The 13,798-nt window shown below is 42.5% G+C and overlaps 1 protein-coding gene across 1 annotated transcript in view; it reads right to left on the bottom strand.

The window, feature by feature from the left end:
- Positions 1–1,431: 1,431 nt before the first annotated feature.
- Sel1l2 (SEL1L2 adaptor subunit of ERAD E3 ligase) overlaps positions 1,432–13,798 on the bottom strand; it is a 68,394-nt gene continuing 56,027 nt past the window's right edge. The window contains exons 14-18 of the mRNA XM_038331621.1: positions 12,918–13,083; positions 12,726–12,800; positions 9,889–10,061; positions 2,296–2,424; positions 1,432–1,551 (exon numbers count right to left, since the gene is read on the bottom strand). Coding sequence (XP_038187549.1) covers positions 1,432–1,551; positions 2,296–2,424; positions 9,889–10,061; positions 12,726–12,800; positions 12,918–13,083 — 663 coding nt within the window. The remainder of the gene's footprint in view (positions 1,552–2,295; positions 2,425–9,888; positions 10,062–12,725; positions 12,801–12,917; positions 13,084–13,798) is intronic.

Below are 13,798 nucleotides of genomic sequence, written 5' to 3'. Positions count from 1 at the left end.
TTTTTCTCCACATCATTTACAATAACAAACTCTTGTGACTGTGTTGAATTATAAAGGACCAAAATGGATCTTTTCTTACTGGCTCTCAGCACTTTGGCTGGGCAGTCACAGGGCACAGAGGCCATGGTGATTACCAACTCAGCTTCCCTCACCCCATTCCAAGTCATCTGAGGTTTTGTTTGCGTTTGCTTTTGTGTTTTAAATAGGCTCCCTTTATGTTGTCTCTGATGGCCTTCCTCTCACTGTTCATACCAGACTGGCCACAACTTCAGTGCTTCGTCTTCCCAAGTGCTGTGACCACAGGTGTGTACACTGTGCCTTGCTTCTTCACTTTGAGTTCCAAAAGGATTTTCAAAGCTACCACTCACTTGTTTGTTTTTTAAAATTACCTTTATTTATTTTTGCCTGTATGTATGTCTATGTATTGTGTGCAAGCAGTGCCCATGGAGGCCAAAAGAGGGTCTCACAACCCCTGGGACTGCAGTTACAGATAATCGTGAGCTGCCATGTAGGTGCTGGAAATTGAACCAGGGTCCTCCAGAAGAGCATGCGAGTACTCTTAATTGCTGAACCAGTCCCCCCCCCCCATCATTTATAATGTACCTCCTAGGTGCAAGACTTTTGCTACTTTGTTTGCATTCCTTATTTCATTTAAGTCTCATGCCAACTGTCTAAGATAGGTATTTTTCCCTCTTGTCTTGCGCATCAGGAAACTGAAGCTAAAAGATTTCAAAAACAGCTAGAAAGGTATAAAGCTAGGATTCAAGCCTAGCCTTCAACAGAGGTCATGGGCCTATTGGCTTCTCCTCATCCACCAATCCCCCAGCTTAGTCTTAGGCCCCTGACTTGCCTGTTGGGATCCAGAAAAGCTAGACCTTTTCATTTATGCCAGGAAGCTGATACCAGCTTCCACTTTTGCCACCCCCTCCTTTTCCAGGCATGACCTGCTGTGAAGAAGCACTGTTGTTCATCATGACTTCAGTTTGCCTCCAAGATCTTCCCTATGGAATCTATATGTTTAGTATATTGGTCATCTTCTCGGGCATCTGCATTCCTACCTCTCGTGAAACTACCATCCACTCCAGCTTGTGTTCTAGAGCCAAGACACCCAGCTTGTTCTCTCAAAAGGGAAGGATACCTTTGTTATAACACAAGGATGGCAACCTTTATCGAGGCCAGGACTAGATCACCAAGACAACAAATTTGTGGTGTAGTCTTAGATAGATGACCTGTCCTCAGCATCCCCCTATGGTCCCCTTGACTTAGCAGAAACTGGAGTTGTTTCTCTAGATCAGTTCTTAAGCTTTGTCCTCTCTCGTTCACAGCCGTGTGGGAAATCTGCATTAGCTCTTGATTTGGATGAGGAAACTCTTTATTTGGTGAGGATAGCTTGGCATGAACCTGTGGGTAGGTTTCCTGATGGTCCAGAGCCTACCTATGGCGATTTGTAAGCAAGAAGATCAGCATGGCGAGAATTAGGCCAATTACAAATAAATCCCAGTATGGTCCAACGGTGCTGTCTGCTTTCAGCCACTTCCATCTCATGGTAAACTGCTGGCAAGAGGCACTCAGTCAAAAACAAGACAAAAACAAACAAGCAAATAAACAGTCCCAGTGCTTGACTGTAGTCAGAACCAGCTCTTCTCACAAGCCTGCCGCTGCCACCCTGTCCCCAGCCCCCAGCCCGCCCCCTGCTCCCTTCCATCTTAGAAGATGGGATCTATTTCAGGGTAGAGCCCATACGTGGGCTTAATTGCCACCACTAAAATAACCACAAAGTTGTATAAAATATAGCTGGACAAGGTGGCGCTTGCCTGTCATCCCTGCACTGGGAAGCCTGAAGCAGAAAGGTCTCAGAGTTGAGGTCAGCCTGGGTTACACAGTGACTTCTAGGTCAGCCTTGATTATGTCATAAGGCCTTGTTTCAAAAAAATTAATGTCTACGTTTAAGAAATACAGCTTTTTGTGGTATCACTTGCCACCTGCCATCTGCTCACCCATCTCAGATTCCGATGGCAGGAGCTGTGTTTTGAACAAGTATATATAGCACATCTCTGCTTAAGGCTTTGAACACAGCGTGTGCGGAAAGAGTGTGCTGAATTAATTCACTGGTTGTACTACACAGTGTCAACACATGCTCAACAAGCGGAGCTGCCGTGTGCTAAGTACAAGACTTTGCATTCCACTTATCAAAGAAAAGTTAGCTAAATAAAAAAAAATCACTCCCTTCGTAAGCCTCATCACTTTGTCCCAGAGTCTCTTAGAGTTTTTAGAATCAATTTGAGACAAACTTACATTAAAAAACAGGATATCTCGGAGCAAATGCACAGTTTCCAGCTTCATAAGGGCAAAGAACACAGGTATGTGAGCATCTGGGCTTGTCTGGGCAGCCATGTCGTACAATCGTCTGGCCAGATGAAGGTCCTGGAAAGAAAGCATCCCGTCTCGGTCAGGCACAGATTCTTGAGAAACAGAAACCGTTTGGTAGGTAGAATGGGTCTGAAAAATTGTCCATGCCCTCATCATGCCTGGGGCACACAGGGAGATGGGAAGCATGAGAGAAACTCGTCATACTGGGTGGTGGGGTGTGGGGACCACAGGGAAAGAATCAGAAGCAACTCAAAGAGCCAGCCAGGAAAGAGGAGGCTTGGTCTTAACACCGACAGGGAACTTAGTTCACTAACAACCTGAATCAGATTGAAAACACATTCTTTCCAACTGCCTCCAGGACAGAATTAGCCTTGATTTAAGTCGTGTGAGACCGTAAGCAGAGTCAGGCCATTTAGACTTTTGACCTACAGAGACCATGAGAAAATCAGCGTGCTGTGAATGGCATCTGTGATGGAAAATTAACACAGGCCTCGAAAGCTGTTCTTATATCATCCGGGGTTAGTTAGCTCCTACTTGAGAACAAAGAACTTGAGGTAGGTACCATAAGTACAGATATCTAAAATAAGTGTAGATAGTTAAATAATAATCATACAATCTCTGTAGTATGTATCATAGAATTTGTTTATTTATTTGTCTTTTTTTCCAGGTCCTTGACTGTCTTGGACTATCTGTTCAAAAATAAACTTAATAAAGTGCCTACTACGTAGTAGGGCTGCTGTTGTTGTTTTTTTCTCCTAAACTTTTTACTCTTTGGTCTTTTGAGGGGAGGCTGCCACCCAGCTCCCAAATAAATCACACACATGGAGGCTTATTATTACTTATAAATGCCCAGCCTTAGCTTGGCTTATTTCTAACCAACTTTTCTTAAATTACGTCATCTTTCTCTTGCCTCTGGGCTTTTACTTTTTCTTCTGTATGTCTTATTTCATTCCTACTCTGTGGCTGGCTGGTTGGCTGGCCCTTTCTTTTCTCACTCCTTGATCTCTCTTTCTTACTTTTTCTCCTTCTATTTATTCTTCTTGTCGGCCAACCCTGCCTATCCTTTCTCCTGTCTTGCAATTGGCCAGTCAATCCTTTATTAGACCAATCAAGTGTTTTAGACAGGCAAAGTTCACGGGGTTAAACAAATGTAACATAAAAGAATGCAGCACATCTTTGCATCGTTAAAACATATGTTCCACAGCTTAAACAAATATAGCACATCTTAAAATAATATTCTACAGCAAAGGGCTTCAATAATTCTTACAAAATGAATGGGTGGGCTAATTTATCTTTCAGGTTGGAATTTGATTCCTGAAATGATGTGTTATATTCGTTGGGGGCTTTTTTCTTATTGAATTATGCAAAGGCAGATAGTTATTTTCCAACTACTTATGGCTTATGTTTTTATTTTATTTTTGTCTTGTTGCTTAACATGGGTAAAAAGATATCTAAGCAACATTCCTTTAAAACATTTTTACATTTAGTGTGTGTATGTGTGTGTGTATGCTATCGTTCTCAAGTGGAGGAGAGAGGCCGACTTCAGGACTCTCCTTCCACCATGCGTGTTTCATAGATTGAACTAGGTCATAGGTCATCAGGCTTGGTGACAAACTCCTTTACCCACCGAGTGTCTCTCTGGCACAGGAGTATTGTCTTCAAAGCATCTTTCCCAGAACAGTGTCTTTGCTGGGTACCTATGGACTAAGGAGAGTTTTTTTTTTCTTTTTTCCCCAGAAACTCATTTTGGTTTTGGTTCTGGGGATTAAATTCAACATTTCATACATGCTAGGATACCACCAAGCTGTATCCTCAAACCCAGGTGTCTTTTTAGGCTTCAATACTTGTGAGTTCTTGGGCTCTCTGCTAATCCTTGTCCTATGTAATGTCTTCCCTCAGCTGTGTTCTGCTCTCTGCATTAGCTCCCTCCTCACCCCTCCCTCCTTCCCACTCCTAATAAAGCAGGGTCTCACTGTGTGATCCATGCTTGACCTTGGACTCACAATCTTCCAGACAGCCACCTCCTGAGGACTGGGATCACAGGTGTGTGTCACCATACCTGGTTCATTTTTTCCTTTTAATTTTTTTTGTTAGTTTTGTTTTTTAATTGTTTTTATTGAACCATATGTTTTTCTTTGCCCCTCTCCCTTTCTCCCCTCTCCCCTTCTACCCTTTCCTGTGACCCCCCCCCTCCCAATTTACTCAGGAGACCTTGTCTTTTCTCTTTCCTATTTAGATCCATGTATGTCTCTTTTTTGTCGTCTAGGTTCTCTGGGGTTGTGGATTGTAGGCTGGTTTTCTTTGCTTTATGTCTAAAAGCCACTTATGAGTGAATACATATTATATTTGTCTTTTTGGGTCTGGGTTACCTCACTCAATAAATTTTTTTCTAGATTCATCCATTTGCCTGAAAATTTTAAGATATTATTATTATTATTATTATTATTATTATTATCATCATCATCATCTGCTGAGTAGTACTCTATTGTGCAAATGTACCACATTTTCTTTATCCATTCTTCTGTTGAGGGGCATCTAGGTTGTTTCCAGATTCTGGCTATTACAAATAATGCCGCTATGAATATAGTTGAGCACATGTTGATCTCCAAAATATACAAAAACGCAAGAAACTTGACATCAAAAGAACAAATAATCCAACAAAATGGGGTACAGACCTAAACAGATGAACTCTCAACAAATGAATCTCAAATGGCTGAAAGACATCTAAGGAAATGCTCAACATCTTTAGCCATAAGAGAAATGCAAATCAAAGTAACTCTGAGATTCCATTTTACACCTGTCAGAATGGCCAAGATCAAAAACAATGATGACAGCTTATGCTGGAGAAGATGTGGGGTAAGGGGAGCATTCCTGCATTGCTGGTGGGAGTGCAAACTTGCATAGTCGCTTTGGAAATCAGTATGGCGACTTCTCAGAAAAATAGGAAACAATCTACCTCGAGACCCAGCAATACCACTGTTAGGTATATACCCAAAGGATGCTCATTCATATCACAAGACATGTGCTGGCTCATTTCTTAAAGACTTCTAAAGCTTCAAAGTCTGCTAAATAAATTCGTTGGAAGCAAAAAGAACATTCTCACCTGAAGTACTTAAAATTCAGAAGATTGGGACAAATCTTCCCAGCATGAAAGAAAACAGATGCTGTAAGGCCTAGCCTGTGTCTTAGTTTCAGCTGAACATAGTTAAGCACATGTGATATGAATGAGCTTCATAATGTGAGCAATCACCTTACCAGGTGTATGTGATAAACATACAGTTGAGTGAAGGACAGTCAGATCGTAACAGCAGGGCATTCTAGAATTAGGCATCTTAAACCTGGGAATATATTGAAGGATTTGAGGGGAAGGAATACATAGGCTAGACTATATTTAGAAGAAAAGTGGTATATGAGGCTGCTGTTATCAAGAACAGTTAAGTCAAAGAAGGCACTGAATTTCAGGAAAGAAGTCAAGGAGTTATTATGCCAGAAAGGTATTTTCGGCTTGTGTGTTTGTCTGTCTGCATTGTCTTTGGGACAGTAAGGGAAGTAATGGTTTGAAGGAGTTAAACTTTATCCACAATATCATAGTAGTGGTAGATGAATCGAGCATTCCTTAAGGTAATGCTAACACTCGTATCAAATAAACTCCCCGAATTCAGGACACTTAACACTGAAAGGTTTGTTTTTACCTTTAATCAACATTTTAACATGGATGTTCCTGGGTAGAGGATTTTTTTCCACTGGTAATTAAGGGACTCAGCTCTTTTCCATTAGGTGGTTCTGCATTTCCCCAGAGCCTCTACTTTCTGCTGTGATCCATCAACGAAATGCAAAATGGCCAGGGAGAAACTGCTATTATGTACTGGCTGCCTTAGAACAAATGGCACCTTTCTCTTAAGCAGCTGGGGGTAGGGGGGTGGGGATGGGGAAAGGCACATGATGCAAAGGATGTTGGGAAATGTAGTCCAAGTAGGCAGGTATCCTTCCATAAATGTTCTAAAGACCAGCAATTATAAGTCTCTAGTGGGTGGAGGTATTTCTGGTATAAATGTAATGGGAGAATAGCAGAATGAAGGCACCAGATAGCCTTTGCAATAGACCAACGTGAAAAAATAAAAATTCAGAACTGATCCAGAGTAGAGACAGTTGGAATGGCCAGGAGGAACGGATAGCAGGCTTTGTTCATAGCACAGCTTCTGAAGTAATTAAAAAATATAAACTGCAGAAGAGTTCCATAGTAATTTGCAAGCTGAATGCTTGCGTTTTAAAGATCCTATCCTCAGTTAATTTTCCTTCAGGCGTGTGGGACAGCTCTATCCTTACAGCAAGACAACCACCATCTTCATCAAGTGAGCCGAGTCTGCTTGCTGGGGAGCCTTACAACTGGGTCTGTGGAGTGTCGTTACTCCCTGACAGCAGGAGGAGTTGGGAAAGGTCACTGGGTCCTCAGTTCTGTGTCTAGCTACTTCTTACAGTCCTGTTGGTAAGTCTGTCCTATTTGCACGTGGCCTCAGGGAGGCGCTAGAGTATATAGGCTTGGGAAGCTCAGGGGGATGGGTCCATCTTTTTGGCTATGGAGAAGCCAATGTCCACGCTTGATGAAAACCTGCCCATGCGGTTGCTTTGGGGTCACCCGCTGCCCTGTCAGCAACTCCTGACCTGTACTTTTCTGTAAGTAAAGCATTCTCCCACCAACTCTTTAGTTCCCCAGGGTGAACTTTAGAGGAGCCATTTTTTGTTTTGTTTTGTCCTTGGGAGTTTAGAAGGAGGTGTGTGGGGAGTGCGGTGGGGGTTCCGTTCACATCTCCTGCAGAAGAAGGATTTGGGGAACAAGGCATTGTTTTATGTTTCTACAGTGACACAGTCTGCCCTAACCCTGTGTTTAGATCAAGCTGCCCACTGCGCTGAGGTGCTTCTCAGTGAAGCTATTAGGATAAGGCATCTGTGTTACTTTAGGCCCACCGTCTGTTCCCAAAGACAAAGGAGCACACCAGAGGCTCATATTTTTACATCACTCCCCAAGAGTTGATCTATACCCCACTTTCCTCCTTAAATTCAAGGGTTTACCAATCGTATTTCCACCAACCTTCTTACATTCTCAAAGACTCTCTGGAAAAAACCCTCATTTTTGTCTCACTGGTTTGCACGAGGATTTACGGTAACAAGAACTGTGGCATGCCACATCGATGAAACGCTACAGTGAGGACAAATGCTAGAAAGGCCATTCTCCTAATCGCTTTGGAACAAGTTTGGGGGTTGAACTCATCAAAAAGCTTATTTTTGAAAATTAGAGTCACTTTATTAATTTGTCTGAGATGATGAAATTAATAAAATTTGCCCTGAACACTTGGTAATTATTTTTCTAATTGCATAGTGATCTCTCACCAGCTGAATCCAAAGTCCTGATAGAGGTCGGAGAGCAGCCCCTGGATTCTAGTCTTTTCGCTTTCTTTCTTTCTTTCTTTTTTTCCTTCCTTCCTTCCTTCCTTCCTTCCTTCCTTCCTTCCTTCCTTCCTTCTTTCTTTCTTCCTTTCTTTCTTTCTCTCTCTTTGGTTTTTATTTATCTCCAACTGCACCCTGGTTTTTAATGTAGATGCTTTCTGTCAAAACAACCACCCAACCAACCAAAAAACCCATGAGACCTCAGTGAGGAAAACTGATCAGTTTGATCACAGTGAATGACCTGTGAGTTAAGAGGAAACCTGGCAGGAAAGAATAGAAAAGGGTCAGAGAGAAGAACCTGTGGCTAGTTTTTCTGAGTGTGGAATGGATGTCCCAACAGCGGCTATCTGAATAGTGAAGGAAGAGAGGCTCACTGGTGGGTATGGAGGCAAGAAAACCAAAGCCACGGGTACGGTCCAATGCTGGGCCCTTGACAGTCCTCTCCTGCAGTCTTGGCCGCGTGTCATGAGAGGATGCTCTATTCAGGCTCTGGGTACACAGGAGAAAATGGTCTCACTATGGGGAGGATGTGGCTGTTAGGAGTGAGCCCTGTTTTGAATCACCCTGGGCAGGACAGCTAACTTAGTGAACACGCTGGGTGGGGTCATTTGTACACTTTCTGTAAACAACGTTTCTCTTGTGTTTTGGTGTTTTATATGAGGACTTAATGAATAAAACCCTTGATCAATAATTGAAACCTTAGCAGCTGTTCAAATTTCCCTCTGATCCAAGTGACAGTCATTCCACATAGTGTATAACTACAAAGCCTTTTCACACAGGCTTGTTCATTTAATCCTCTAAGCTGGAGGGTAGGCCAGGTATCATTAGCTCTGTTTCAGTGATGTGGATGGCAGTGGGATGTGGAGAGTCAACAAATAACATTCAGAGAAATATCCAGTTTAGCATTCGGTCCTGTCCGTTTTACAAACAGAGGTAGCTCACCTCTGCTAGGAGTGGAAAAATGGGTTGGATTTGGAGTTGACAAGTTATTGCTCAGGGCTGACTGATGAAAATGATCAGGCAAAGGCAGGCTGTAGGGAGGACAAGACAGTGGCGTCTGCATGACCCAACAGTCGGGGCCGGAATAGGAAGCCTTTGGCTGTAGAGAGCACTGGCTCAGCGGTTCTCAGGAAACTCCCTACCAATAATCCTCAACCGGACAGAAGAAGAGAGCACAGAGGCTCCAGGGCACTTCACTCTAGAACTATTTAGGAACATAAGCACCGTGGAGAGAAACATGTTTTGTTGCTCAGCATGACTCAGTGTTGGTCCCAGTTTTTTTTTTTTTCCTGAAAATGTTTGGGATCAGACATGGTGTGCATAAAATTCTGGATCCACCACTAAGGAAACTCTGCAAAATTAGCCAAATGAATTTATATCTGCAGTGTGGATTCCTGATGCACACAAGGACAGAGTGCTTACCTCAATATAGATATGTCTGTATATATGTACATGTATATCACACCTAACCAAAACTGGTTAATATTGGCATTTAACATACCTGCCTCCTCCTTTCGTACTCATAATACATCTCTGACTAATCACACCTGCTGCCTAAGGGATTTTTCCCACTAGCTTGCACTGTTAGGGCGCTCTTTTATTAGTGAACATGCCTCAAGCCAGATGTGGGCTCTATAACCTCTTAGGTGTCTTTAGAGTGCCCAGTATGGTGTCATGGAGACGATGGCTGCTTTGTAAGATGAATGCATGCCACCCTAATCTATAGCCCTGGCCTTATTCCACCTTCCTGTTATAGCTGACCATTTAGGAGCTGGTGGAGATGTCAAAGCATAAGTCACGTCAATGAAGACGTGGAGACAGGGCTCACCACAAAAATATGTGTTGGGAAAAGGAGGGATACATGAATCAGATTGGCCCAAATTAGATTTCTTCTACTCATTAATTATGTACCTGGAGGACATGAAGGCAATAGTGTAGTTATATGTGTTAGCACAAGGGAGAGGGACTCTTTTCTTTCTTCTACATTAATGGCATCGATGAAATTCCAAACATTTATAATTTTTTTTCTTCTTACACAGCTGCCATTGCTAGCTTTGAAAAAAATGCAATTACCTTTGCGATACCCAAGCCGTGCTCATACATATAGGCCAGATTGAACATGGCTTGTGCACTGTGATGCTTGTCTGCTGCGATGCTGTAGTGTGTGGCTGCTGTTTCATAGTCTTTCTTAGTCCCATAACCGTAGTAATGGTAATCTCCAATTTTCACTCTAGCGAAAGCATTCCCTGAGAGGAAGACCAGAAAGAGAGAATAATAACGCAGGGATTCGTGTACAGTCCTCTCTAAGTCCACCTAGTAAGCTGTAAAAACGCCAAATACATACACTTGCATATATATGTACACATGAGATAGGCAAAATCTCACAGGTAAGATTACATATATTGTATGAAAGACAAGACACAAATACAATGCTAGTCATGTTCATTGCAGGATAATATTCATGATTATAATGTTCTGAAAGAAATAATAAACTACACATAAATTCCTATTTGGAGATAGGACGGCAACTATTGGAGAACTGGATCCTATCTATTTTACCCTTAGAATTCTTTTCTAAAACTCTACTCTTATCTAGCCCCATAAGGGAAAAGCAAGAACTCTAAGGCTCTTAATTACTAAAATTGTTCTGGAGCCCAGTATGGTACTTGATAAATATTTATGGAATGATCGTGCTAGGATATTTTTAGAAAATGTTTTTCCCGGAGCTAATTTAGGATATTACTTTCCAATAAACATGGATAGATCATGGATGGAGGAAATCACATTACTTTCAAAGATTTGTGGCCACTTAGAAATGGCTTTTGAGGGTATGTGTGTATCTCAGGAGATGGCCATGCTTCTGTTTCCTAAAAGAATGTGGGTTGAGAGGATGAGGGAGAATTTATGGGGGACATTTGTCTCAGCTGTGGCCAACCCTTCACAGAAGACAGGCTTTCTTGGAAAATGGGAACCAGTGTATTAGGGTCTGAGGTATGTCTTGACAAATAGGACTCCCTTCCAAAATTCTTTCCCAGTTTGGTCCAGTGCTGTGGATTTCTTTTAAAGTTCTACCTTTGGTTAACAAAATTCCTCTAAACTTCTAGTTCAAGCACAGACACTTGAAAGATAAATGACACCATGAGCCATCTTTGTTTCCCTCTGAGAAGAGCCAACATTTTAAAACTTGTAAGCTGATGAAGACATGAGGTTTCAGATTTTGCTTCCTACACGATTCACACAAAATGTACAGGCAAGTTGGAGCGAGGGCCGATAGGGATGTCACTCAAGCAAGGCTAAGTACAGAGGCCAGAAGAGACATGAGGCCCCAAAGAGAAACCCACTCCATCTCTAGTTTTGTTCCAATCTGTCATGCTGACCCCAAGGTTTCTGCTTGGGCATGGTCACAGAGGGATGGGACACTTGTGTAATCTTAAGCTTTGCAGTTAACAACAGGATCTCCCAAGTCTCTGAGAATGGAGGACAGTGACCAAGCCTGTGCTCAGAGCCACAGTACCCGAATGAGTGCATGTGGCGATTCTGACAGGCTCCTGGGTAGATCTGTTGACTAGAGATGGCTACTTCAATCCCACAGCTGCAAGGTGGGTCCCAGGCCCTGATGTCTCAGTAGCTCTTCATATGGAGCAGCCGCTAAAAGAAGCATTAGTGACTAATTGGAATTCCATTATTAGAATTCCTACCTTTTGTGAGCCACTCAGCAGCCATAACTTTGAGATGGGAATGTCTGACCTTTGGACACAGGGTTATTTTGAGCAATCTGCAAGTGTGTGTGTGCATGTGTGTGTGTGTGTTCTATTTAATATTAATGTCTCTTCATTTTCAGCTTCTTTTTTTCTTTGGTCCAATTTCTACACCATTTCCTGGCTTGAAATAAGTGTGTATCTGTTGCAACCGAGCTGATTTGCTATGGCTGAGAGATTGCTGGTGTTGTTTTCTCGCTCCAAATAAGGTCTTTATTGCATTTTATAAAACATAGAATTTCTCACTAAAATCGTATTGATGGCTCGCTGCTGTGTTACCAGCTCAGCTGGGTCTGCGAAGGCACCACTGTGGTTTTTTTTCCCCTCTGCTTCATATTAGCATCAGCTGAGAATCATTTTTTTTTATCCTATTACTTCCTGTTAAAAAGGGATGATTCAGCCTTAACAGGAGATGATTTTCAAGAAACCTAATTGGAAATAAAATTGCTCTCTTATTGCAAGAGTTCTTCACACATCCAAATGCCAACCGTGACAGCTGTGCTACATCGCTCTGATTTTAATACTATAATTCTAGTGGGGGGGGGAAATTGGAAGGGACATGGTAATGCAAATGCCACCTGCCAATGCTGTTCCGAGCAATGATAGTTTACATTCCTTACCACGTGTGAAACCAGCAAGCAGGAAGGCCTGGAGGGTGCCAAGAAAGGATCTTCCCACTTTTTTTTTTTATTCTAACATATTGATAGTTAAATATCTGAAGTGTGTTGTCATCATCAATTTCTCATTTTAGAAGAGAAGTCAGATGTAGTCGGCACATCAAATTACTTTTGCCTACAGACTCGGAGACACAGGTCACATCTCAGATCGGCTCAGCAAACAGCTCAGCCAATGAACGGCTAAAGTCAGCCCCAGATAATTGTTTTCTTGAGTAAAATTATCCTGTTTCGAACAACAGTTCTGGTACCATGGAGACAGAGACAAATTCTGAGGGCTTGCTAAACTGAGAGACTTTGAGAATAATGAAGAAAATGAATGCTCAGAAATGACCTCTCACAGCAGAGCAATTTGAAGTGCCCCCTGCTTGACACCCTGTCCCTCTGTGCCTCTGTTCCCAACCACACAACTGAAGCAAACCAGAGGAATAGCCAGCGATGTGGTCCAGCTATGTGCCTATTTTGATCTGTTTTATACCTTGGATGGCGGCTCGGTTCCATAGCAGAAGTGCCATTGGGTACATCTTCTCTTTTCCCAGAATTTTAGCCCTTTCTAAAAGAAACAGGAAAAAAAGAAGAGGGAACTTTTCCATTAAAAAGGCTTAAATGAGGACTTAGTAAGCCATTTTTGCATATGCTTGGTTGGGGAATTGTGAAGCTCTTATCTTACTAGATTCCAAGATGAATGCTGAATTGCTTTGAGCGACTTCGTATCCCATTTCTGCGAGCAGTGCGTACTGAACGAGAGAAGAGTCTACATCGCCATCCTTATAGGCAAAGTAGGCTGTCAGGAATTTCTCAGCCCAGTGGCCGAGTTCACAGACACCTTTGTAAAGCTGAAGATGGAAAAAGGAGTCAAATGGGCTGGTTAGCTTCAGCCCACACAGTGATCTGTGGTCCTCGTCTTCAGCTGCTGATGGCTGAGCAGACAAGAACTTTTTTTTTCTAAAATTGCCTGGCTTTTGAAAATCATTGAGGGTGAAGGACTAATACGTGTATAGGCACACAGATTCTCAGGGTAGCTTTGTCTCTAGCGAATGGTTTCTCTGGCTCCTTTTAATTTGTGTAATAAACTTTCCTGGCTTGGAGGCTATTCGAGAGGATAAGAATATCAATTTGGAGGGGTTTGTTGTTGATAGTGTCATTTTCCAGGCACTGGTGCTCTGGTGCTCTGCGTGGATGAGGCTGCAGCTGATGTGGGAATGAGGAGGAAGGGAAGGCAGCGCCTGAGGGTATAGGTGACATGACAGGGAGGGAGGTGTGTGGAGCTCCATGGGGACAAATGTCAACTTAGCTGAATAGCCCTTATGTAACCAAAAGAGGTTAGCCATACATAATTCATTAGGAAGTTGGCAAAGGAACAAATCTAAAGATAGATTATTAGCTGGGAGCTTTTGAAATGAGTTTCAGAGGGACCAGATTGCAACGTGGAGGTGTTTGTACTGATGCAGCGGACGTATTTAATAAATCAATGAAGGGCATTAAGGTTCGGAAAGCATTCTTTTGAAAAGTACATTACTGGCTCAGGCCGAAAGAACCCACTTTCTCATT

Source organism: Arvicola amphibius, chromosome 5 (assembly GCF_903992535.2).
Source record: "Arvicola amphibius chromosome 5, mArvAmp1.2, whole genome shotgun sequence".
NCBI classification, from domain to species: domain Eukaryota; kingdom Metazoa; phylum Chordata; class Mammalia; order Rodentia; family Cricetidae; genus Arvicola; species Arvicola amphibius.
The sequence above is the reverse complement of the archived record's forward strand: the minus strand, read 5'-3'. Positions and strand labels throughout refer to the sequence as shown.